Here is a 27,576-nt window from a genome sequence, read left to right as displayed (position 1 = left end):
TCATATATACTGAATATCTGTATGTGCTATGCTTTTCTGACTCATTTGAAAAGATCCTGATGCTGGGAAAGATTGAAAGCAGGAGGAAAAGGGGATGACAGAAGATGATATGGTTGGACAGAATCAGCGACTTGATGGATATGAGTTTGAGTAAGCTCCGGGAGTTGGTGATGGACAGGGAAGCCTGGCATGATGCAGTCTGTGGGGTCACAAAGAATCAGAGACGACTGAGTGACTGAACTGAACTGGGATTAACATATACACACTGTTTATGAAACAGATTAACAACAAGGCCCTACTATACAGCACGAGAACTCCCAATATTCTTTAATAGTTTATATAGGAAAAGAACCTGAAAAAGCATAGAAATATGTATAACTGACTCACTTTGCTGTACATCTGAAGCTAACACAATGCTGTAAATCAACTATACTCCAAAATAAATAATTAAATGAAAAAGAAGCAATGAATTAGAAATCATGTTAAAAAATAAGAGAGAATACAATGAGTCAAAATTTTAAAATTGGGGCATTAAAGAAAGTGATAAGAAATCTTATGGAAAAAACTAGCAAAATTTAGTAGGCATTTCATGGAAAGCTAATAACCATATCCTTATTAACAGTAAAATAGAAAACAAAAGCAGCAGTGAGATAAAGATTCTATTATCTGACATTTCTATTGGCTCTGGCTCATGATCTCTTATTTCCTTGTGTGTTCTGTGATTTCTGCCTGTGAACTCACGCACCTCTGAATTAGGTCTTTCACAACCCTATGAAGTCTGGATTTACAGACATCATTACAAAAGAGGATCTGTGCCTCTGCCAAGGGCACTGGAATGTGACCAGCCCAAGGCCACTTTAAAATAAGTTAACGGTTTGAGGTATTTTAAGGCACATAAGTGATAAAAATTTTTCTTAAATATTCCCAAGGAAGATGGGTGTGGTTAGGAATTCTCTGGGGCTATTTTTCTGTCTCTTACTGAGGGCCAAAGTAGCGAAAGTTTCCTTTTTGTAGTCCTGGGTTTTGTTTAACTTTTAAACAAATCTACCCGTAAACAGAAGGTACTGGCCCCTTTGAGGCTCCAGTATTAGGCAGGAATCTCTTAGCAGACTCAACACCCTGAACAGGCCCTAGACTTGGTCCAAGCTCTGTACATTCATCGAAACAGAAACCCAAGGTTATCAGGTTTTAGCAGGTATGCTCAGGAAAAAAAAACATCATCTTTGGTCTCCTTGTCTTTCTATTTTGTGCCTTCTGGTTACACTTCCTGTCAACTGAGTGATACATTTCAAAAGGTGTTTTTAATAATTTAACTACCATTTAGTTCTTTTTTTAGTATTTACATTTCTAGTCTCACATAGTGCCAGAAATAAAAGTCTATGTTTTTATTGCTTTGTTTTTATTTTTAGTTAACCATATTTTTAAAGGATTTGCATCTATAGAGAACTTGAAATCTAATAAGGATACATAAGAGAATCTAAGCATGTTTTTTAGAATGACATATAAAGGCAAGATAACAGTCACACAGTATAAAATGTATTATGTATGGGAAACATTAAATGTAGATAGCTAAAATTCCCATTTAGTTAACTGAATAACAGCTAAATTCTGGATGAAGTGAATTTGTGACTTATAGAAAGAAAAGGTAGAGGAGGACAGGGAAGCCTGGTGTGCTGCAGTCCAAGGGGTCAGAAAGAGTTGGACACGACTTAGTGACTGAACAACAACGACAGAAAGAAAGGGTAAATAAAACTGCACATTATAGACAGGGGGATTATCTGTATAAAGTAATGAAAAGTGAGGTTGGTAAAAGGAAACTCTGTAGTATCAAACAGGTAAAGCATGTTGCAGGTTTCACAGGAAAGCTTTAATTAAATTCAAAGTAATAGACAACAGAGAGTTCTAAATAGGAGTGATGAAAAAAGCAGTATCAGAAAATATTTTAACCACTTTCTGGTTTGGAGAGAAGTAACTAGAGAGAGGATGTAAGGCGATCACTTCAGTCAGCATGAGGAAATGAAAGGCCTAAACTACACTGTGAGGTACAGATATGAAAGCAAAACATCGATCAGACAATAAGCTGAGTTTAGGAAGAGTTACACCAGCAAAGAATTCATAGGAATTCTACCAGAAGATGGTAGTGCCTGTCTGTTTGGAAAATCTGGCTAAGAAACTAGGTTTCCATATATTAAACTTCATATAATCCTCATATAATCTTGAGCATCCAAGAAGACTAAGACTAGAAGACTAAGCTCTTTCAAGACCCCACTTTTCTGAGTATTTCCCTTCTGACTGTATAGCATCTCCACAGAAAATCAATCTACTACAATGCTTGACCATCTCTCTATGTAGATGTTCCCCAATCTACATGCTCAGCCAACATCTCTTTATTAAGTTCCATATTCACAGATCCCATGCTTCTTAGACATCTCTTTTGAGAATGAGTGTTAAAGTAGCATCTCAATTTTTGAATGTCTAATAAGTGGAATTGTTAGCTCTTTCTCTACACTTAATCCTAATTCCTGTATCACATCTCCCATCACTTAAATTTTCAGAAGACTGGAAATCATCCTTGAAACTTCCTTTATCCCTGCTAACAAATTGCCATTCATGACCATGAACTAATGATATTAAATCCTTGAGAATTCTTTGGTTTGCCCTCTCCTTTCCACCTCTACTTTGACCCACCTTGCCTGTGAGTGTCCAGGAGTCTCCAGTGGAGGCGTGGGTTGGTGGTAGTCTGCTGCAGGGTTGGGGGCACTGAGTGTAGCAGTACATGCATGGGATCTTTGGAAGGAGGTCACATTATCTTCATTACCTCCACCATAGTTTTGGCCGAGAGGAACTACCCCATGTCCAAGAAGCGGCGGCTGCACAGGCGCAGGAGGGCCGAGAGGAGCTACTCCACATTCAAGGTCAGGCGGGGCGGCGTGAGGAGATACTCCTCGTCCAAGATAAGGAGCAGCGGCTGCGCTTTGCTGGAGCATCCGTGAAGAGATACCCCACATCCGAGGTAAGAGAAACCCAAGTAAGAAATCAGGTGTTGCGAGAGGGCATCAGAGGACAGACACACTAAAACCATAATCACAGAAACCTAGCCAATCTGATCACACAGACCACAGCCTTGTCTAACTCAATGAAACTAAGCCATGCCGTGTGGGGCCACCCAAGACGGAAGGGTCATGGTGGAGAGGTCTGACAGAATGTGGTCCACTGGAGAAGGGAACGGCAAGCCACTTCAGTATTCTTGCCTTGAGAACCCCATGAACAGTAGGAAAAGGCAAATTGATAGGATACTGAAACAGGAACTCCCCAGGTCAGTAGGTACCCAATATGCTACTGGAGATCAGTGGAGAAATAACTACAGAAAGAATGAAGGGATGGAGCCAAAGCAAAAACAATACCCAGTTGTGGATATGACTGGTGATAGAAGCAAGGTCTGATGCTGTAAAGAGCAATATTGCATAGGAACCTGGAATGTTAGGTCCATGAATCAAGGCAAATTGGAAGTGATCAAACATGAGATGGCAAGAGTGAATGTCAACATTCTAGGAATCAGTGAAATAAAATGGATTGGAATGGGTGAGTTTAACTCAGATGACCATTATATCTACTACTGTGGGCTGGAATCCCTTAGAAGAAATGGAGTAGCCATCATGGTCAACAGAGTCCAAAATGCACTACTTGGATATTATCTCAAAAATGACAGAATGATCTCTGTTCGTTTCCAAGGCAAACCATTCAATATCATGGTAATCCAAGCCTATGCCCCAACCAGTAACGCTGAAGAAGCTGAATTTGAACGGTTCTATGAAGAAGTACAAGACCATTTAGAACTAACGCCCAAAAAAGACATCCTTTTCATTTTAGGGGAATGGAATGCAAAAGTAGGAAGTCAAGAAATACCTGGAGTAACAGGCAAATTGGCCTTGGAGTATGGAATGAAGTTGGGCAAAGGCTAATAGAGCTTTGCCAAGAGAACGCAATGGTCATGGTCGTAGCAAACACCCTCTTCTAACAACACAGGAGAAGACTCTACACATTGACATCACCAGATGGCCAACACCAAAATCAGACTGATTATATTCTTTGCAGCCAAAGATGGAGAAGCTCTATACAGTCAGTAGAAACAAGACCAGGAGCTGACTGTGGCTCAGATCATGAACTCCTTATTGCCAAATTCAGACTTATATCGAAGAAAGTAGGGAAAACCACTAGACCATTCAGGTATGACCTAAATCAAATTCCTTATGACTATACAGTAGAAGTGAGAAATAGATTTAAGGGACTAGATTTGATAGACAGAGTGCCTGATGAACTATGGATGGAGGTTCGTGACACTGTACAGGAGACAGGGATCAAGACGATCCCCATGGAAAAGAAATGCAAAAGAGTAAAATGGTTGTCTGAGGAGGCCTTTCAAATAGCTGTGAATAGAAGAGAAGTGAAAAGCAAAGGAGAAAAGGAAAGATATTCCCATTTGAATGCAGAGTTCCAAAGAATAGCAAGGAGAGATAAGAAAGCCTTCCTCAGCGATCAATGCAAAGAAAGAGAGGAAAACAACAGAACAGGAAAGACTAGAGATCTCTTCAAGAAAATTAGAGATACCAAGGGAACATTTCATGCAAAGATGGGCTTGATAAAGGACAGAAATGGTATGGACCTAACAGAAGCAGAAGATATTAAGAAGAGGTGGCAAGAATACACAGAAGAACTGTACAAAAAAGATCTTCACAACCCAGATAATCACGATGGTGTGATCACTCACCTAGAGCCAGACATCCTGGAATGTGAAGTCAAGTGGGCCTTAGAAAGCATCACTACGAACAAAGCTAGTGGAGGTGATGGAATTCCAGTTGAGCTATTTCAAATCAAGAAAGATGATGCTGTGAAAGTGCTGCACTCAATATGCCAGCAAATTTGGAAAACTCAGCAGTGATCACAGGGTTGCAAAGGTCAGTTTTCATTCCAATCCCAAAGAAAGGCAATCCCTAATAATGCTCAAACTACTGCACAATTGCACTCATCTCACACGCTAGTAAAGTAGTGCTCAAAATTCTCCAAGCCAGGCTATAGCAATACGTGAACCATGAACTTCCAGATGTTCAAGGTGGTTTTAGAAAAGGCAGAGGAACCAGAGATCAAATTGCCAACATTCACTGGATCATCGAAAAAGCAAGAGAGTTCCAGAAGAACGTCTATTTCTGCTTTATTGACTATGCCAAAGCCTTTGACTGCATGGATCACAATAAACTGTGGAAAATTCTGAAAGAGATGGGAATATCAGACCACCTGACCTGCCTCTTGAGAAACCCATATGCAGGTCAGGAAGCAACAGTTAGAACTGGACATGGACCAACAGACTGGTTCTAAATAGGAAAAGTAGCATGTTAAGACTATAATATATATTGTCACCTTGCTTATTTAACTTCTATGCAGAGTACATCATGAGAAACTCTGGGCTGGAAGAAGCACAAGCTAGAATCAAGATTGCCGGGAGAAATATCAATAACCTCAGATATGTAGATAACACCACCCTTATGGCATAACGTGAAGAGGAACTAAAAAGCCTCTTGATGAAAGTGAAAGAGGAGAGGGAAAAAGTTGGCTTAAGTTCAACATTCAGAAAACTAAAATCATGGCATCTGGTCCCATCACTTCATGGGAAATAAATGGGGAAACAGTGGAAGCAGTGTCAGACTTTACTCTTTTGGGCTCCAAAATCACTGCAGATGGTGACTGCAGTCATGATATTTTAAAAGACACTTACTCCTTGGAAGGACAGTTATGACCAACCTAGATAGCGTATTAAAAAGAAGAGACATTACTTTGCTAAATAAGGGCCGTCTAGTCAAGGCTATGGTTTTTCCAGTGGTCATGTATGGATGTAAGAGTTGGACTATGAAGAAAGCTGAGCGCTGAAAAATTGATGCTTTTGAACTGTGGTGTTGGAGAAGACTCTTGAGAGTCCCTTGGGCTGCAAGGAGATCAGTCCTGGGTGTTCATTGGAAGGACTGATGCTGAAGTCCTGAAACTCCAATACTTTGGCCACCTGACACGAAGAGTTGACTCACTGGAAAAGACCCTGATGCTGGGAGGGATTGGGGGCAGGAGGAGAAGGGGCCAATAGAGGATGAGATGGCTGGATGGCATCACCGACTCGATGGGCATGAGTTTGAGTAAACTTCGGGAGTTAGTGATGGACAGGGAGGCCTGGCGTGCTGCAATTCGTGGGGTCAAGAGGAGTCAGACAAGAGTGAGCGACTGAACTGAACTGAACTGAAATAGCAGGAAGGGAACACAGTTTCACCCATCAACAGAATATAGGATTAAAGATTTACTGAGAACGGCCCCGCATCACAAGACCCAGTTTCCCCCTCAGTCTCTCCCATCAGAAAGCTTCCATAAGCCTCTTACTCTTCTCCATCAAAGGGCAGAGAGAATGAACACCACAATCATAGAAAACTAACCAATCTAATCACATGGACCACAGCCTTGTCTACCTCAATGAAACTATGAGCCCTGCCATGTAGGGCCACCCAAGACAGATGGCTCATGGTGGAGAGGTCTGACAGAATGTGGTCCACTGGAAAAGGGAACGGCAAGCCACTTCAGTATTCTTGCCTTGAGAACCCCACAAACAGTATGAAAAGGCAAAAAGATAGGACACTGAAACATGAACTTCCCAGGTCAGTAGGTGCCCAATATGCTACTGGAGATCAGTGGAGAAATAACTCCAGAAAGAATGAAGAGAAGGAGCCAAAGCAAAAACAACACCCAGTTCTAGATGTGACTGGTGATGGAAGCAAGGTCCAAGGCTGTAAAAAGCAATACTGCATAGGAACCTGGAATGTTAGGTCCATGAATCAAGGCAAATTGGAAGTGGTCAAACAGGAGTATGACAACACTGAACGTTGACATTTTAGGAATCAGTGAACTAAAATGGACTAGAATGGGTGAATTTAACTCAGATGACCATTATATCTACTACTGTGGGCAAGAATCCCTTAGAAGAAATGGAGTAGCCATCAAAGTCAACAAAAGAGTCCGAAATGCAGTACTTGGATGCAATCTCAAAAACGACAAGAATGATCTCTGTTCGTTTGCAGCACAAGCCATTCAATATCACGGTAATCCAAGTCTATGCCCTGACCAGTAACGCTGAAGAGGCTGAAGTTGAACGGTTCTATGATGACCTACAAGACCTTTTATAACTAACTCCCCCAAAAGATGTACTTTTCATTATAGGGGACTGGAATGCAAAAGTAGGAGTCAAGAAACACCTGGAGTAACAGGCAAATTTGGCCTTGGAGTACAAAATAAAGCAGGGCAAAGGCTAAGAGAATTTTGCCAAGGGTACACACTGGTCATAGCAAACACCCTCTTCCAGCAACACAAGAGAAGACTCTACACGTGGACATCACCAGATGATCAACACTGAAATCAGACTGATTATATTCTTTGCAGCCAAAGATGGAGAAGCTCTATGCAGTCACCAGAAACAGACCAGGAGCTGACTGTGGCTCAGATCATGAATTCCTTACTGCCAAATTCAGACTTAAATTGAAGAAAGTAGGGAAAACCGCTAGACCATTCAGGTATGACCTAAATCAAATTCCTTATGATTGATTATACACAGTGGAAATGAGAAATAGATTTTAGAGACCAGATCTGATAGACAGACTGCCTGATGAACTATGGACGGAGGTTCGTGACATTGTACAGGAGACAGGGATCAAGAACATCCCCAAGAAAAAGAAATGCAAAAGAGTAAAATGGTTATCTGAGGAGGCCTTACAAATAGCTGTGAAAAGAAGAGAAGTGGAATGCAAGGAAGACAAGGAAAGATATACCCATTTGAATGCAGAGTTCCAAAGAATAGCAGGAGAGATAAGAAAGGCTTCCTCAGTGATCAGTGCAAAGAAATAGAGGAAAACAACAGAATGGGAAAGACTAGAGATCTCTTCAAGAAAATTAGAGATACCAAGGGAACATTTCATGCAAAGATGGGCATAATAAAGGACAGAAATTGTATGGACCTAACAGAAGCAAAAGATATTAAGAAGAGGTGGCAAGAATACACAGAAGAACTGTACAAAAAAGATCTTCACAACCCAGATAATCACGATGGTGTGATCACTCACCTAGAACCAGACATCCTGGAATATGAAGTTAAGTAGGCCTTATGAAGCATCACTATGAACAAAGCTAGTGGAGGTGATGCAATTCAAGTTGAGCTATTTCAAATCAAGAAAGATGATGCTGTGAAAGTGCTGCACTCAATATGCCAGCAAATTTGGAAAACTCAGCAGTGGCCACAGGACTGGAAAAGGTCATTTTTCATTCCGGTCCCAAAGAAAGGCAATCCCAAAGAATGATCGAACTACAGTACAATTGCACTCATCTCACACGCTAGTAAAGTAATGCTCAAAATTCTCCAGGCAAGGTTTACAATATGTGAACTGTGAACTTCCAGATATTCAAGCTGGTTTTATAAAAGGCAGAGGAACCAGAGATCAAATTACCAACATCTGCTTGATCACTGAAAAAGCAAGAGAGTTCCAGAGAAACATCTATTTCTGCTTTACTGACTATGCCAAAGCCTTTGACTGTGTGGATCACAACACACTGTGGAAAATTCTGAAAGTGATGGGAATACCAGACCACCTGACCTGCCACTTGAGAAGTCTGTATGCAGGTCAGGAAGCAACAGTTAGAACTGGACAAGGAACAACATACTGATTCCAAATAGGAAAAGGAGTACATCAAAGCTGTAAATTGTCACTCTGCTTATTTAACTTATATGCAGAGTGCATCGTGAGAAAATGCTGGGCTGGATGAAGAACAAGCCAGAATGAAGATTGCCGGGAGAAATATCAATAACCCCAGATAAGTAGATGACACCACCCTTATGGCAGAAAGTGAAGAAGAACTAAAGAGCCTCTTGATGAAAGTGAAAGAAGGAGAGGGAAAAAGTTGGCTTAAAACTCAACATCCAGAAAAGTAAGATCATGGCATTTGGTCCCATCACCTCATGGCAAATAGCAGGGGAAGAGTGGAAACAGTGGCAGACTTTATTTTTTTGGGCTCCAAAATTACCGCAGATGGTGACTGCAGCCATGAAATTAAAAGGCGCTTACTCCTTGGAAGGAAAGTTATGACCAACCTACACAGCATATTAAAAAGCAGAGACATTACTTTGCCAACAAAGGTCCGTCTAGTCAAGGCTATGGTTTTTCCAGTAGTCACGTATGGATGTAAGAGTTGGGCTATAAAGAAAGCTGAGCGCCGAAGAATTGATGCTTTGAACTCTGGTGTTGGAGAAGACTCTTGAGAGTCCTTTGGATGGCAAGGAGATCCAACCAGTCCATCCTAAAGGAGATCAGTCCTGGGTGTTCATTGGAAGGACTGATGTTGAAGCTGAAACTCCAATGCTTCGGCTACCTGATGCGAAGAACTGACTCATTTGAAAAGACACTGATGCTGGGAAAGATTGAAGGCGGGAGGAGAAGGGGACGACAGAGGATGAGATGGTTGGATGGCATCACCGACTCAATGGACAGGAGTTTGGGTAAACTCCGGGAGTTGGTGATGGACAGGGAAACCTGGAGTGTTGCAGTCCATGGGGTCGCAAAGAGTCAGACATGACTGAGCGCCGGATCCGAACTGAACTTCCACCTCTACTGTCGCCGGCTTAGTTTAGGCTCATACTATGTCTCAACTGGATTATTGCAATTGTTTACTAATTGGAGAAGAAATGGCAACCCACTCCAGTATTCTTGCTGGGAGAATCCCATGGACAGAGGAACCTGGTGGTCTACAGTCCATGGGGTCGCAAAGAGTCGGACACGACTGAGTTACTTCACTTTCACTAATTGGATGAACCCTGGCTCTTGGTCCATGTGCCTTTAATCAATACTTCATACTGCCAACGTGCCCTTTCAAAAAACATAAATCTGACAGCACTATACTTAGCATGCTAAGAGTCTTCACTAGCTTTCCCACTGACTTCTGCTCATGATTCTCAAGTGAAAATACTGAAACTCCAGATGTGTTACTCTGCGAAGGCAAGGTCCCTTGGTCAAAAACCATGGTTGTTGTTAACTAGCATTATAGATAGGAATGCACCCCTTCAATGTGCTTGGGGAAAAATCATTGTAACCAGGGAAAAGGGAAACCTATGGGTCATCGGTGGGTACCGAAGGATACCCACATTCTGGGGCCTGACAATCCAGTCCCATCTTTCTCAGTCCATACTCCTTTTTCCCCAACATGGGGCTTTTCACATATTTGAATCTTAACTGCAATTCCCCAAAGTTGCTGGGCTGATTTGTGTGTTTTACTACTTGGTATTAGTCCTCTCATTCCAGAATTCTCTTCTCCCATTTGCCTGACAAATGCCCACTGACCTTTTAAGATTCACACTAAATGTAAATGTAATACCAAGTCTTGCCAAGTCTCCACTACGGAGCAGATGATTCTCTCTCATGCGGACTTCCGTCATCATACCCATGGCATATATTACTTGTGCCTGTATAGGTCTGACTTCCCCTCAGGAAACGTAGCTTCCTTAAGGGCACGGTCTGTGTCTTGTGTTCTGAATCACTGGCCACCAGTACAGGGCCTGCCTCTAGCAGTTCTCAGAGAAGCCTTATTCAGGGACTGACAGAATTTGCAAGGACTCAGATTCTCTGAATAACCAAACTCTAAAAACACCTAGAGAAAACTGGAGGTACACAACTAAAATTACCTTCATAAAAGTAGTTGTTGCCACTCTTATGAAAGAGTTTAGGAGTTAGAATTGTTACATTAAAAACTGCATGCAATAAACTCCATTTATTATGTTCTTACAGATCATTTGATATTTTCTTCAACTTTTAAAAACAGCTACAATGACACGATCAATTCTATAAAGCCTAATCAGTTCAGATCAGTCACATAGTCATATCCAACTCTTTGCAACCCCATGGACTGCAGCACACCAGGCCTCCCTGTCCATCACCAACTCTGGAAGTTTACTCAAGCTCATGTCCATTGAGTTGGTGATGCCATCCAACCATCTCATCCTCTGTCGTCCCCTTCTCCTGCCTTCAATCTTTCCCAGCATCAGGGTCTTTTCAAATGAGTCAGCTCTTCGCATGAGGTGGCCAAAGTATTGGAGTTTCAGCTTCAACATCAGTCCTTCCAATGAACACTCAGGACTGATCTCCTTTAGGATGGACTGGTTGGATCTCCTTGCAGTTCAAAGGACTCTCACGAGTCTTCTCCAACACCACAGTTCAAAAGCATCAATTCTTTGGCACTCAGCTTTCTTTATAGCCTAACTCTCACATCCATACATGACTACTGGAAAAACCATAGCCTTAACTAGATAGACCCTTTTTGGCAAAGTGATGTCTCTGCTTTTTAATATGCAGTCTAGGTAGGTCGTAACTTTTCTTAGCACAGATTCAGGAAAGATTATTAATTTGGAATAAACTGCCCTGGTGTGATATTTTGTGATAAAGAATTTGATGCTCTATGTAAAACAAGTTGTTTCTGAAATTAAAAAAAAAAAAAAATCCTCTGGGATTCTTATACTTAACTATATCCATACTGAGAAAAAATCAGGACTCAAATTTATCAGTCTCTGGATGTTTTAGATTATCAATATATACACATATATATAGGGACTTTCCTGGTGGGTCAGTGGCTAAGACTCATGCTTTCAATGCAGGCGGCCTGAGTTCAATTCCTGGTCAGGGAACTAGGTCCCACATGATGCAGGTAAGAGTTCGCGTTCTACAACTAAAGATCCCGAGTGCTGAAACTAAAAGATGCCATATCTCACCTGCTACAACAAGGTCAGACTTTCCTCATGCCATAACTAGACTGGGTACAGCCAAATACATAAATAAACATTTAAAACATATATATATATAAAGATAGAGAAAGAAAGGCAGAATTTCTTACACCTAAATTGTGTCACCAAAGGTTCAAGTTAAAGCTAAGAATATATAATTCACTGACAAAAATTCTGTGTCTTCCAAGTGCTCTAGCCTGGTGCACTGGGAGGACCCGGGGGAATCGGGTGGAGAGGGAGGTGGGAGTGGGGATCGGGATGGGGAATACGTGTAAATCCATGGCTGATTCATATCAATGTATGACAAAACCCACTGAAATGTTGTGAAGTGATTGGCCTCCAACTAATAAAAAAAAAAAAAAAAAAGAAACAAATAAACAAAAAAAAATTCTGTGTCTTCATAATAGAGTCAGAACCTTAATAACAAGGATTTCACCTTAGTGACATCCAAGATTTTGCACTGTATTTTTAACACATCAGATACGGCCACAATTTTATTTATGTCAGAGCTGCAGTTTGTCAAATGTCTTATTAGACTCTTCTAAATGCATGTCTGGGTAAATTTTGGTTTATTAAACAATTATAAGTTGTCACTCACTGTAAATGGATTTAATTGGTGAATTGTATAATAAATACTAATCAGTTAGAGACTTTTTACAAAATAGAAGTTAGTCACCCTTAAGCAGACCTATTTTCATTTTAAATTGACAGGAATAATCCAGTGATGAAAAGAGAGTGGGTGCCAAAGAAGAAAAGTGTTGGGGAAATTCTGAAATTACACCTCTGTGAAGAAAAACAACAAAAAAGAGAAGGAAATTCAGGGGAATAAGCCATGGCAATGTTGGTTTCTTGAGGGAAGAGGAACAGAGAGCTTTGGACACAGCACAATCTCCAGTGAGCCCACCCAGGCTCAGTTAGAGACAGAACTACTGGATTTGACCTTTTACACAATTACAGAGTGACATGTTGCCTGCTGGGCAATGGTTTCACTGTCCCTGGAAGGATGTGATGGAGAGATGGCGTTCAGGGCAACAGCAGCACTTGGAACATCATGCAGGTCTCAGCAAGAGTGCCCAGTCTACCACTGCTGCTGGTATGGGGATGTTCTTAGGGATCCACTAGTGCACTTTTTTTTGTCCTAATGGTTTATATATATGTGTGTATATATATATGAGATATATACATATCAATATTTTAAACTTATAGGAAAAAAGAGAACTAGCATAGTAAACACATGATTTTGTAGATGCTATGACTTGGGGTGAGGCTGAGTTTTAAAAAAAAAAGTGGATTTAAAATAGGTTTTTAAAAACATTACGTAAACTCAAAATGGATTAAAGACCTGAATGTAAGGCCAGACAGTTTAAAACTCTTACAGGAAAGGAAACTCTCTGGCACAAATTGCAGCAGTATCTTTTTTGACCCATCCTCTGGAGCAATTCAAGTATAAACAAAAATAAACAAATGGGATCTAATTTAACTTAAAAGTTTCTGCACAGCAAAGGAAACTATAAACAAGACAAAAAGATAACCCTTAGAATGGTAGAAAATATTTGCAGATGAAACAACTGACAAATGATTAATCTCCCAAATAAACAAAAAGTTCATGTAGCTCAATATAAAAAACAAACAACCCAATCAACAAATGGACAGAATACTTAAATAGACATCTCTCTAAGGAAAACATATAGATGGCCAACAAATACATGAAAAGATACTCAACATCACCAATCATTAGAGAAATGCAAATCAAAACTACAATAAGGTATCTCCTCACACAGGTCAGAATGGCCATCATCAAAAAAATATACAAACAATAATGCTAGAGAGGATGTGGAGAAAAGGGAACCCTCTTGTACTGTTGGTAGGAATGTAAATTGATATAGCCACTATGGACAATAGTATGGAGGTTCCTTAAAAAACTAAAAAGAGAACTATCATATCACTCAGCCGTCCCATTATTGGGCATATACCCTGAGAAAACCATAATTCCAAAGACACATACAATTCAATGTTCATTGCAGCACTATCACAATGCCAGGACATGGAAGCAATCTAAATGTCCATCAACAGAGGAATGGATAAAGAAGATGTAGTACATATATACAATGAAATATTACTCAGCCATAAAAAAGGACTGAAATTGTGCCATTTGCAGAGCTGTGGATGGACCTCGAGACCGGTGTAAAGAATGAAGTAAGTCAGGAAGAGAAAAACAAATATTGTATATTATTAATGCACATATGTGGAATCTAGAAAAATGGTATAGATGATTTTATTTGCAAAACAGAAATAGAGAAACAGATGTAGAGAACAAACATGGATACCAATGGGGGTGGCATGAAATAAATTGGGAGATTGGTATTGACATGCATACACTGTTGATACTATGTATAAAATAGATAATAACCTACTGTATACCTCAGGGGACTCTGCTCAGTGCTCTGTGTGACCTCAGTGGGAAGAAAATCCAAAAAAAGAGGGGATATATGTAAACATAAAAGCTAACTCACTTTGCTGTACATTAGAAACAATAAATTAATAAAAAGCAAAAATATTAAGAAAATAAGGATTCAAGTGATACGCATTTGAGGCAAATATATTAAAGATGTTTTCCAAAGTACTGATGGTAGAAAAACACTGGTATGAAGTAATAAAGGAGCAAATACTCTCATATTTGTGTCAATGCATTATTGGGGTCTATAAATCAGGAACTGGGTAACATGAATCTCAATCTACCAAAAAAATAGTTTGAACATCTGGATCATGTCAAGTTTGCTTGGGTCTTGGAATGTAGGAGCCTTGGAATGGAAAAATCACCAAGAATATTTCAATAGGACTTCCTCTATGGTTCAGTGGTAAAGAATTCACCTGCCAATGCAGAAGCCATGGGTTCAATCCTTGGTCTAGGAGGATCAGACATGCCGCATAGCAACTAAGCCTGTGGGCCACAACTACTGAGCCCATGACCTGGAGCCCAGGACCTGCAACTACTGAGCCCACACACCCTAGAGTCCATGCTCCACAAAAAGAGAAGGGACCTCAATGAGAAGCCCACGGACCCCAGCTAGAGAGCAGCCCTTGCTCACTGCAACTAGAGAAACGCCCACACAGCAACGAAGACTCAGCACAACCATAAATAAATAAATAAATAAATAAAATTATTAAAAAAGAATATTTCAATATATTACATTTGACTAGGAGGACATGAAACAGAAGCTGATGATCAAACTCACGTGTAGTGCAAAACACACGTCAAAAACTACCTTTAAGATTATTTTTAATAATAAAATTATTACTCAATAATACTTACTTTCCTTTTTTAATCGTGTTCCTACCAAGCAATGGATCAAGGACTGGATCTATTGTTTCCTCAAGGTTTTCAATTAAGAGGACATCTCCAAAGGCCAAAGCAGTTTCAATGTCATTCAAAAACCTTAAAATTGAGTCAGAATCAAGAAAAATGTAAATAAGCATAGGGAAAGTATTCAAAATTATTTATGCTCAATTATATTTAGTTTAATGCAAATATTGAGAAGACTGTTTTATAAAGTAGTATTTTCTTCAACTAAAATACATGGAAATTAAAGATTAGATTGAGATAAATTTCAGTTATATGTTCCAAAATGAAATTCAGTAAAGTGAACTAATAAGTTCATGTGTAAATTACTTTTGACAATAATCATGGTTAAAATAAATAGAACCCACCCAAACACAAATCACTCCAGTATTCTTGCCTGGAGAATCCCCATGGAACAGAGGAGACTGGCGGGCTACAGCCCATGGGGTCACAGAGAGTTGGACATGACTTAAGTGACTTAGCATGCACCCAAACATTATAAATTTAAATTATTTCAACAGGTCCTCTTGAAAAAAATTCAAATTAAATGCTTTGTGGTTTTATCAAATTTTCATTTTTTTAAACATTTAGATTCAGTCATGTAGAGAACTATCATTGGATTCCATTGCCACTTTCCAAAAATAGTCTTTTGCCTTTAAAAACAATTTCCTCCAAGTATTCAGATAAGCAAGGAGACCATTTATCTGCACAACTGCAGACATTCCTTATTTCATTTTACATGTCAAAAAATGATGGAGGGGTAAAATGAAGTATAAGTAAGTCTAAAATTATTTATTTGGCATTAACTGAAGACCAACTACATGCAAGACAGCTCTGTACTTATCAGAAAATACTGTCATGCCAACCGAGTGACAGAAAATCTCAGAGCAGATTCAGTTCTCAAAAGTGATATGTAAAACTTGACTAAAAAAATTATCTTCAGGCACTCAACTTTGGGAATTGAACTGTGTTAGAGCTCCACTGTAGGCAAAGTACATATTTAGCAATGTAACTGGAAACCTCATTAAGCCTATAGGGGCAGTTGACAATTCTTGGGTTACCATATGCCAAAGTCCTAAAGAAGGATTATAATGCATCATATTTCCATTCTTGGCCATAGGAAAATTTTCCTCTCACATGCTGTGTGTTCTAACCTTCCAACTAACTTCTTCAGGTAAATGGATGCACACCACCCAATGTAAACTCAGAGATCCTTTATGTGAGTAGGCAGGTAAAGAAGTTGTACCAAAATTATCACATTCCAAAGTGGCAGAGAGGTCTAAGAAATGCCAGGACTTGGTAAAACTGAAACCCATTTCCAGCAGCTCAACAGAGAATCAACCCTTCAGATTTCACATACCCTTTCTGGCCCAAGTGTGTGACTTTCAGGTCAGTCCCATACTTGTTCTTGATCCACTTAATCCCTTGCTGCTGGGGGTCGATCATCAGGGGCCAGCGCTCACAGTGCATCAGGATAGCGGCGTTCTCCGTGGACATCCTGTCACTGGGCAGTCCTTCATTATTCCAGGTGGCAGTGGTGGCATCGTCCGTCAACATGGCAATCACGTCCAGGCCTTCAGTTATTGGGATGGAGACCTTGAGAACCAGAGTCAGGCAATAAACTGCCAGAGTAGCAGAACATGACGGACAAGAAAACAGACCAAAGCCAAGAGAACACATACGGATTCTCCTCCAACTCTCAAAAGCCAAATAAAACTCATCACAAAATACAACTCAAGCCCGTAAGTCTAGGGTTTCTCTCTCAGAATTCTGTCAGTTGCAGCATTCAACATCTGGTTTGTTACTGCATCTGTCTGGCTTCAAGTGAAAGGGACTTCACCCTCTATACACACCTACAGCAACCCCAACAAGGCGAGTGTGAATTCAGACTCCAGGAAGTAAGGCAGGACAACAGAAATGTATTCACCCAATGGAGGAATCACCCCACATCTGCAATACTAAAATGCACTCTTTTGCTCAGGCATTTCATCTTTTTCTATAGATCAACACTACAGAGAGATGACTTCTCTGTCTGAGGTGCCTTCATGGAATGTATTCAGTCCACTGGCACTCCATCAGCCTGTGGTTGCCCAGCAACCTTGACTCAGCCTCTCCTCTGAGAGGGAACTGTCTTCAGTGTGACAGTGAAAAAAGTAAGTGTTAGCTGCTCAGTCGTGTTGATTCTTTTTGACCCCATGGACTGTAGCCCCCCCCTCTGTCCATGGAATTCTCCAGGCAAGAATACTGGAGTGGCTTTTATTTCTTAACTTCTAGTTAATACAAACAATTTGAAACAACTGGAGGCTTAAGATAACATTAATTTTTAAAGCTATAAGGAGTAACAGAAGGTACACATACAGATCTTATATCTGAATTCAATAGTTTGCATTGCTTGAGCACCTACTGTGTACATAGCACAGTGCAGGGGATGAAAGCTAGTCTCCCTTTTTTAATGGCCACTTTAACCTACTGGGTTGGCCAAAAAGCTCATTTGAGTTTTTCCATAAGATGTTACAAAAAAAACCTGAAGGAAATTTTTGGCCAATCCAATAGTAGGCAAAACAAAGCAGGTAACTCACACTAAAGAATATCATAAATACTGTAAAATACTTTGAGACTTAAAATTTTAGAGACAAAGTTTACGATATTTGCTTTATAGTACTATGTTCAAATAGGCAGGTATTTGTATGACTACACAGAAAATTTTTTCACCAAAAAAAAATCTAATGGTTACAATATGATTATCACTTTCACAGTAAGTTTTAACCTAAGTTTACACTGGGGAAAATAATCCTCAATTCCTAAATATCTTTTTAATCCACTCTTCTTTGCAGAATTCCTTGAAGGAGTATGCAGAAAAGAATATTAGTTCAGAAACCAAGAGTAAAGAGGGAGTCCAAAGTCAGCCTAGAAAAGTCAGTATCTAATTGCTTCATTAAAGAGTGCAACATGCTGTCAGTCAAGATGGAGTTTAAAAAAAGAGTGGGGGAGGAAAGAGGCTCCCTTCTTAAGAAGCTTTTATTAGAGAGAAGCAGGCTGGAAGGAAGCACATGCCCTGAGCCAAGATAGACTAATCCTAACACCGAATGCCAATCCTCTGGGAACTGATCACGTGGCGTATTTCAAAGGATAAAAGGGAACTTCCTGATGAGGTTAAGACTCCCAGTTAACAGAACAAGTGATATTTGTAAGGTTTTAAGTGTTTACAAAATTTACTTATATATATTTGCTCTGTTTCTTGCCTCACTTAATTCTTCCAGGAGTTCTGCAAAATAGGTCTCTCCCTCCCTCTTTTTTGCTTAGGACACTGAGTTAACTCCATATATAGTAATTCCATGTACTTGTCTGTCTATAAACTGCTAGGTCAGATTAATGAGTGGAGTGCAAATGCCTCCTTGAACTTGGCCATGTCTTCATTTGTCTGCCCAGCAGATGATGGCTTTGGATGGAAACAATTTTGGGTAACAATTTTACCTGTACCCACAAGGTCACATATGCCCACTGTCCCTGTCCTTTTCAGTTACCACCCCTTGCCATCCTCCAAACTCATGGCCCCATTGCAGCACTTCCTGACAACTGTTCCCACAGCTCTTGTGGCCTCCTAGTCTTATTTGGGTCAAACGCTCTTGCTTTCTCCCTCTACCTGCTTGTCTCAACCCAAACCCAGCTCTTTCCTAGGACATAGCCTCTCAACCCCAGGCTGTATATTAGAATCACATGAGAGCTTTCAAAGCTACCAATACCACCCCACTTTGAATGATTCAACTTCAACTGCCATCAGTATGTTTTAAAAGTTCACTCCCACATGATTTTAAATATGAAGCTGGAGTCCAAGAACCACTGCCCTAGGGTCTCCTTTTCTTTGAGGGCTTTCTCAAGTAGATTGTCCATTTTCTTAGTATTCCCATTACTGAAAAAGCACGTGGGGGTAACAGTGGTCACTCTTCTTACTCCCCCGCACATTGTCCCAAGACCCCACAGCTCTTCTATCCTTAAGTAAAAAGTGACACATTTGAGGCTCATGGAGTCCAGCCATACACTCCTCTATGTGTCCCCGTCATCCTAAAGCCTTAGCTATTGGTCCTTCTCACTTTCCAAGTTTGGCTGCCGATCTGTGACAACCTCAGTGCTCATGGACATGTCGAATCCACTCTCCAGCCTTGACATCCTTCATGAGAAAGCTCTGCCTTTCCTTTCCACTCTAGCATTCTGGAGGAAGAGGCAGGGGGAGAGAAAAATACCAGAACCTGCTGGGACAAGCACACGACACCCCAAACCTTGCCTCCCTTGCACGTCCTCCACACTCACAAATGCTGATATGTTTTGGCAGGGTACTATACTATCTCCTTTTTTTAAAATTAATTAAAAAATTTTTTGGGCAAGTCACAGCATGTGGAATCTTGGTTCCCTAACTAGGGACTGAACCTATGCCCCCTGCAGTGGAAACTCGGTCTTAACCACTGGGCCACCAGGGAAGTCTGCCTGCCTCCTCCTTTAGATGAGAGATGCTGTTCCAGACCTTATAATAATCTGAAATTTTTTCATTATTGAGACCTAAACTTCTAATACCCAATTCTTTAACCATGATTATCTATACCTTTTCTCATACCTCTGAATATAATATTTGCTCTTACCAACAGTATTAAGACATCAGGTCCTTTATCCACCACATATTTTTCATTGTGGCAAAATAACTGTATTACAAAATTTGTCATCTTAATCATTTTGAAGTGTACAGTTATAGTAATACAACTCCAGTAATAGTAAGTACATTCACACTGTTGTGCAATCACCATTACAATCCATCTCCAAAATTTTTTCACCTTCCCAAGCTGAGACCCATACTCATTAAACAATAACTCCCATTATTCACCCCCTCCAGCCCCTAGCAACTACCATGATACTTTCTTTTTCTATGAAACTGACTATTCTAGGTACGTCATATAAGTGGAATCACATAATATTCGTCCTTTTATGACTGATTTATTTCCCTTGGCATAACATCTGTGAGATTCATCCATGTTTCAATGTGTCAGAATTTCCTTCCTTTTTGAGACTGAATAATATTCCACTGTATGTATATGCCACATTTTCTTTATCCATCCATCTGTTGATGGACATCTGGATTTCTTCCACTTTTTGGCTATTTCTGAAAAAGGCTGTTGTGAACGAATGCAGACTTACCTGAGCTCTTGCTTTTATTTTCTTTGGCTAGTAGATTCCCCAGCCAGGTTGGATTATATGGTAATTCTATTGAGAAACTGTACCATATATTTAACCACTAACTTTCAACTAAACTCATATCTCTGCCAAACCTAAAATAGAACCTTCCATTCCTTAATTGTTCTGACTGTCACATTAACTTCCCTGCCTTTTCCCTTTCTTTTCCTTCTGGCTTATCTGCCTTATCAACCTGTATACCCTGGCTAAAGTAACACACTCCTGTCCTCTCCTTTTGGTCCCAGACTGAGTATTGCTGATGAAAGCTTTATTACTGTGACTACAAATTTATCTTTTCCAAATTCTACTTTGGCTTCTCAAAGTTGCTTGGCAAGACTTTAACATCTATTCTCTGATCACCTTCAATGGATACTTTTTGATGTTTTTGCCATTCTCCTTGCAAACATTCTCCTCATTTCAATTTTCTTATCTTTGGCTGATTAGCACTGCAATTTCCTGCTTCCTGAAGAGAAAAGAGACCAGCAGCTACAACTACAACTTTCTATCAGCATTTCTGCTCGCCTATGTCCCCTTTTCTCCTCTTCCCTCCAATTTAGTTCAAGGAGTCTTGCTTCTTCTACCTGAAAGTCATTCCCTTTTCCTCTATTCTTATCCCTTCTTCCCAGTTCCTGATGGATCAGACCGCTTCCCTGTTTTATCATCAGTAATTCCTTTTCCATTCCTTCTCTGGAAGACTAGAAACATGTTCTAGTTTGACTCATACAAAAAAAAAAAAAAAGAAACCCGTCACTTAGCTTCATGTCTCAACCAGGCGCTTCTGTTTATCCCCTTCTCTTCAAAGCAAATTCCTACAAGAACAGCCTGTCTTTTCTGCCTACTTCCTGTGTAACTCAGTGCGATCTGCTTCTGGCTCATTACACCCTGGCGGGCAGAAAAGACTTGCATACTTCCAAGTCTGGTGACACTTTTAGTTCCTACCTATTCTCTCACTTGTCTCTATGGCTTTGGCATCACTGATCATCCCCATCTTTATACTCTTACCTCCTATGATACCACTGTTGCCTTGGGCTTCTCCAGTCTCTGTCTGCACCTTCTTCATCTTCCTTATCTTCCTACTTACATGTCAGCACTGACTCGGCTCACTTCACTCTAAACATCTTCCCTACGTGATCTTACCACGCGTGTAGTTTCAAGAACTATCTACACATCAGTGACTCCCAAATCTCACTCTCACCCAGTAATGCTCTTGTCCAGTTCTCTACTGGTTATTGACACTTGAATGTTTTAGAGACACTTCAAAACCAACCTCTGCACTGTTTCTCCTAAAATGATTTTAATCTGAGGGAATGGCACCTGCATATATTTACTTTCTCCCCTTCGACCCTTACATTGTTGCAGCAGCTCTTCTTCCTTGCCTCCTCTGGAATCACTCTCCTGCTTGTCACATTCACTGTCATCACTTTGTTCAATTCACTACCTTCTGGGTTATCACTCTTAATTAGTAACAAGAGTCTCTTTCCCCTCCAAGTCACTGCTTTTTTGGTGGTCAGTGTGAGCTTTTCAAATGGATAATACTGATCATGTCATAGACCCATTTAAAATCCTTCAATGACTGCCCATGCCTAGGATTAATTTCACATTTCTTTTCTCAGCTTACTACACGGGGGTTATAATATGGCCCCTCACTGATTCTGTAATGTTTATCTACAGTTTCTGATTTATAACTGTATAGTTCATCTACATTTTAAGTTATTTGACATTCTAACACTTAAATCATTTGGAACTCTTTTCATTTTCCATGAAACCATAAAGGAAAGCCCTAACTATATTTCAGCCCAAACAGTTGGTGAGCTGTGCTATCACCATTTATTGGATAATCTATTACTTCCCCTACTGATCTGAAATACACATTTAAGCATACATTTATTCTAAAATATGTACTGATAGGCTGGTAGTTTGTCAAAGACTAAATACAGAGTTACAACTCAGAAAATTCCACTCCTTGGTATATATCAAAGAGAAATAAAATGTGTCCACACACAAAAACTTGTACATGAATAATTTAACTGTTTATAGCCACATTATTCATAATAATAAAAAAGTAGAAACAAGTCAAATGACCATCAATGGATGAATGGATAAATGCAATGTTATATATCCACACTTATATTCAAATAATAAGGAATATTATTCAGTCATAGAAAGGGATAAAATACTGATACACGTTATGTCATGGATAAATCTTAAAAACATGCTAAGTGAAAGAAGTCGGTCATAAAATATCACATATGTTCATTTATATGAACAGGCAAATTTATAGATACATGAACTAGATTAATGGTTATCTATGCCCAGTAAGGATTGGGGGATTGTGGGCGACAGCTAATGGGTATGGGGTTTACATTGAGAATGGTGAAATGCTCTAGAATTGACTGTGATGAGAGCTGCACAGCTGTGTGAATACACTAACCACCACTGAATCGTATGCTTTAAATGGATGAATCATAAGGTGGATAAGTTATCTCTCAATGAAAAAAAAAATACTGAACATCTACAATGTTCCAGGCACCTTTCTAGGACTGAGTAGTGAACAAAATACACAGAATACTTGCCTCCATGGATCTTACATTTTTTCTGCGGGAGAGGAAAGATGTTAACCATAACAAAGCAATGTATTAGCAAGTAATAAATGCTATAATGGAAAAAATACAGTAGAATGAGGTATGCTGAGGGATAAAGGTTGTAATCACATCTAGGAATTTGTAGTATTCTTGCCTTGAGACACCCATGCACAGTATGAAAAGGTGAAAAGATATGACACCGGAAGAGCAGCATGCCAGGTTGATAGTTGTCCAATATGCTACTGGAAAAAGTGGAGAAATAACTCCAAAAAGAATGAATAGGCTGAGCCAAAGTGTAAATAATGCCCAGATGTGGATGTATTTGGTGGTGAAAGTAATGTGTCTGATCCTGTAAAGAATAATATTGTATAGGAATCTAGAATGTTAGGTCCATGAATCAAGGTAAATTAGTGGTCAAACAGGAGAAGGCAAGAGAGAACACCAACATTTTAGCAATCAGTGAACTAAAATGGATGGGGACGGGCAAATTTAATTCAGATGACAATTATATTTACTACTGTGGGCAGGGATCCCTTAGAAGGAATGGAGTAGCCCTCAAAAACAACAAAAGAGTCTGAAACAGTGTGTGCTGAGTCGTTCAGTCATGTCCTACTCTGCGACCCTGTGGGTTGTAGCCCATCAGGCTCTTCTGTCTACGGGATTCTCCAGGCAAGAATACTGGAGTGGGTTGTCATTTCCTCCTCCAGATGATCTTCCCAACCCAGGGATTGAACCCAGATCTCCTGCATTGCAGCTGGATTCTTTATCGAGTAAATATTTATATAGTAAATATTATTTAAAAGTCACAGCAAAGGCATATCAGCATTTGGGTGCAATATCAAAAAGAACAAATAATCTCACTTTGTTTCCAAGATAAACCATTCAACAGCATCACAGTAACCCGCTTCTATTGCCCAACTACTAATGCCGAAGAAACTGAAGTCCGATGGTTCTCTGAAGACTTCCAAGACCTTCTAGAACTAATATCCAAAAAAGATGTCCTTTTCAGCACAGGGGATTGGAATGCAAAATAGAAAGTCAAGCATTACCTGGAGTAATAGGCAAATTTGGCATTGGAGTACAAAGTGAAGCAGGGCAAAGGCTAATAGAGTTTTGCCAAGAGAACACACTGGTCATAGCAAACACCCTCTTCTAACAACATAAGAGAAGACTCTATACACGGACATCACCAGATGGTCAATACAAAAATCAGATTGATTATATTCTTTGCAGCCAAAGATGGAGAAGCTCTATACAGTCAGCAAAAACAAGACCAGGAGCCGACTGTGGCTCAGATCGTGAACTCCTTATTGCCAAATTGAGACTTAAATTGAAGAAAGTAGGGAAAACCAATAGACCATTCAGGTATTACCTAAATCAAATCCCTTACAATTACAGTGGAAGTGACAAATAGATTCAAGGGATTATATCTGATAGACAGAGTACCTGAAGAACTATGGACAGAGGTTCATAGCATTGTATAGCAGGCGTGACCAAAACCATCCCCAAGAAAAAGAAATGCTAGAAGGCAAAATGGTTGTCTGAGGAAGTCTTACATATAGCTGAGGAAAGAAGAGACACAAAAGGCAAAGGAGAAAGGGAAAGATATATCCAACTGAATGCAGAGTTTCAGAGAACAGCAAAGAGCAATAAGAAGGCCTTCTTAAGGGAACAATTCAAAGAAACAGAGGAAACCAATAGAATGGAAAAGACTAGAGATCTTTTCAAGAAAATTGGAGACACCAAGGGAACATTTCATGCAAGTATGGGCACAATAAAGGACAGAAACAGTACGGACCTAACAGAAGCAGAAGAGATTAAGAAGAGGTGGCAAGAATACACAGAAGAACTATACAAAAAAGGTCTTAAAGACCCAGATTACCATGAATGTGTGATCACTCACCTAGAGCCAGACACCCTGAAGCGTGAAGTCAAGTGGACTTTAGGAAGCATCAGTACTAACAAAGCTAGTGGAGGTGATGGAATTTCAGCTGAGCTAATTCAAATCCTAAGAGATGATGATGTGAAAGTGCTGCACTCAATATGCCAGCAAATTAGGAATACTTAGCAGTGGCCACAGGATTGGAAAAGGTCAGTGTTCATTCCAGTCCCAAAGAAGGGCAATGCCATGTTCAAACTACTATACAATTGCACTCATTTCACAAGCTAGCAAGATGATGCTCAAAATCCTTCAAGCTAGGCTGCAACAGTACTTGAACCAAGAACTTCCAGATGTACAAGCTGGATTTAAAAACAGCAGAGGAAACAGAGATCAAATTGCCAACATCCTCTGGATAACAGAAAAAGGAAGGGAATTCCAGAAAAACATCTACTTCTGCTTCATTGACTATGCTAAAGCTTTTGGCTGTGTGGATCACAAGAAACTGTGGAAAATTCTTCAAGAGCTGGGAATACCAGAACACCTTATCTGCTTCCTGTTTGAACAAAGAGTCAGTTGATGGAAGTGAGTAGGGCAACTGTGTCCTAAGTGAAAACACTTCAAGACAAGAGGAAACAGCTAGTGCAAAGGGCCTGAGGCTGGAGCATATGTGGTAAATTCATGGGAGATGGCCCGGTGTGACCAGAGCAGATGAGTGAGAAAAGGAATAACAAAAAGTGAGTTACAGGAAGATACAGTAGGTCCCCTACACGTGAATGAGTTCTACTTTGAGAGCACATTCATTAGTCCCATTGGTTCCTAAGTCCAACAAAGTTAGCCTATCTACCCAACTAACACAATTGGCTGGGTAGCACTGTACTGTAATAGGTTTATAATACTTTTCACACAAATGATACATTAAAAAAACACACACAAAAGAAAACGTTTTTAATCTTACAGTACCTTGAAAAAGTATAGTAGTACAGTATAACAACTGGCGTACAGGGGCTGGCATCAAGTGAACAGGAAAGAAGAGTTATTGACTGGAGGATGGAGAGGAGGTGGGAGATGGTAGAGCTGAAGGACTGTCAGCAATAGGAGATAGAGAGCAAGCTGCATGCCTGACGTTGATGGAACAAATGTACATTCACATCTTCGAAAGTCTGCAAGTTGAAGGTTTGTATGTAAGGGACTTACTGTAATGGGGCCAGATCACTAAGGGTTTTATAAGCATCTGCAGGGTTTCTAGCTTTTGCTCTAAGTGCAGTGGGAAGTCAACAGAGGGATTTTAGAAAAAAAAAATTACTTAATCTGACTTGCAACATATCACACTGGCTGATATGTTGAGATCGGATTTGGAAGCGGCAACAAATATAGAAGCAAGGAAACCAGTTATATAGTTTTCACAGTAATTGAAGAGGAAGCTGATGGCTTGGCTCAGGATGGAAGCAGTGAAGGTGGTGAAAAGTGGTCAGATTCTGAATATATTTTAAAGGTTCAGCCCACAGAATTTCCTAGATAGACTGGATGTGGGTGTCAGAAAAAGACTGACATCAAAGTGACTCCAAAGTCTTTTAGCCTGAGCTGACACAAGGATAGACCTACCATTAAACAAATCGGGAACACTTGAGTAGAAGTTTTACGGGGAAGATCAGGAATTCAGTTTGGATGTTCTACATTTGAAACATCTTTCAGACACAGAAGGGAAGATGCCATTGTCTGGCTGCAGATATACATTTGGGAGTTAGTGGGGTCCAGGTGACATTTAAAGCCGTGAACCTAGTGAAGAAGCAGCTCAAAGACTGAAGTGTAGGTCATTTCAACATGAAGAGATTGGGGCGGAGGTGTGTGTGCTTAGTCGCTCAGTTGTGTCTGATTCTTTGTGACCCCATGGACTGCAGCCCACCAGGCTCCTCTGTCCATGGGGATTCTCTAGGCAAGAATACCCTCCTCCAGGGGATTTTCCCAACCCAGAGATCGAACCCGGGTCTCCCACACTGCGGGTGGATTCTTTATTGTCTGAGCCATTGGGGCAGGGTGGGGAAGAAAAAAAATCAAGAAGTCTGAGAAAAACTGACCAGTGGGGTTATGTGGAAAGTGAAGGGAGGGTGATTCAAGAGAATCAAGTATTGATGGGAGGATGGAGTGATCCACTGCATCAGATTCAGTTAAGTACGATGAGAATGAAAAACGAACCACTCAACTTAGCAATGTGAAGGCAAAATCTGATAACAGGCATTTTGGTGGCGTGGTAGGGATGAAAGTCTGTCTGGAGTGACTTAGAAATACGGAGGGAGGATGTGGAGACAGTGAATATCCATTCCTCTTCTGAAGTGATGACCGTAAATGAAAGCAGAGAAGTTAAGGAGTAGCTTGAGGGGCAGGGAGAGTTGAGAGAAATGTGCAGATATATTTGTTCTTAATGGGAGAAATAACTAGGTGTTTGAGTGCTAGTGGGAATGATGTAGTAATGAATCAGTCCAGACAGAAAAATTGATGATGACAGAAAAGGGAGAATTTGTCTTAAATTGTCCTCAAGGAAAGGAAAGGGGATGGAAACTAGTACATAACCCAAATGGTTGGCCTTGAATAGAAGTATCAGGAGGGAAGATGGTATACTAGTAGAAATGTTAGGAGGTGATAGATGCAGTTGCATTTACACATCATCATATATTAAATATATCAAATATCTCTGCATCCTTAAATGACTCTG

At 40.1% G+C, this 27,576-nt stretch overlaps 1 protein-coding gene across 1 annotated transcript in view; it reads right to left on the bottom strand.

The window, feature by feature from the left end:
- Window positions 1–27,576, bottom strand: part of DNAH11 (dynein axonemal heavy chain 11) — a 353,936-nt gene that overhangs the window by 75,501 nt on the left and 250,859 nt on the right. Inside the window, exons 64-65 of the mRNA XM_061165046.1 lie at window positions 16,543–16,778; window positions 15,156–15,278 (exon numbers count right to left, since the gene is read on the bottom strand). Of these exons, the coding sequence (XP_061021029.1) occupies window positions 15,156–15,278; window positions 16,543–16,778 (359 nt within the window). The remainder of the gene's footprint in view (window positions 1–15,155; window positions 15,279–16,542; window positions 16,779–27,576) is intronic.

The sequence above is a fragment of the Dama dama genome, chromosome 18 (assembly GCF_033118175.1).
Source record: "Dama dama isolate Ldn47 chromosome 18, ASM3311817v1, whole genome shotgun sequence".
In the NCBI taxonomy this organism is placed as follows: Eukaryota; Metazoa; Chordata; class Mammalia; order Artiodactyla; family Cervidae; genus Dama; species Dama dama.
The sequence above is the reverse complement of the archived record's forward strand: the minus strand, read 5'-3'. Positions and strand labels throughout refer to the sequence as shown.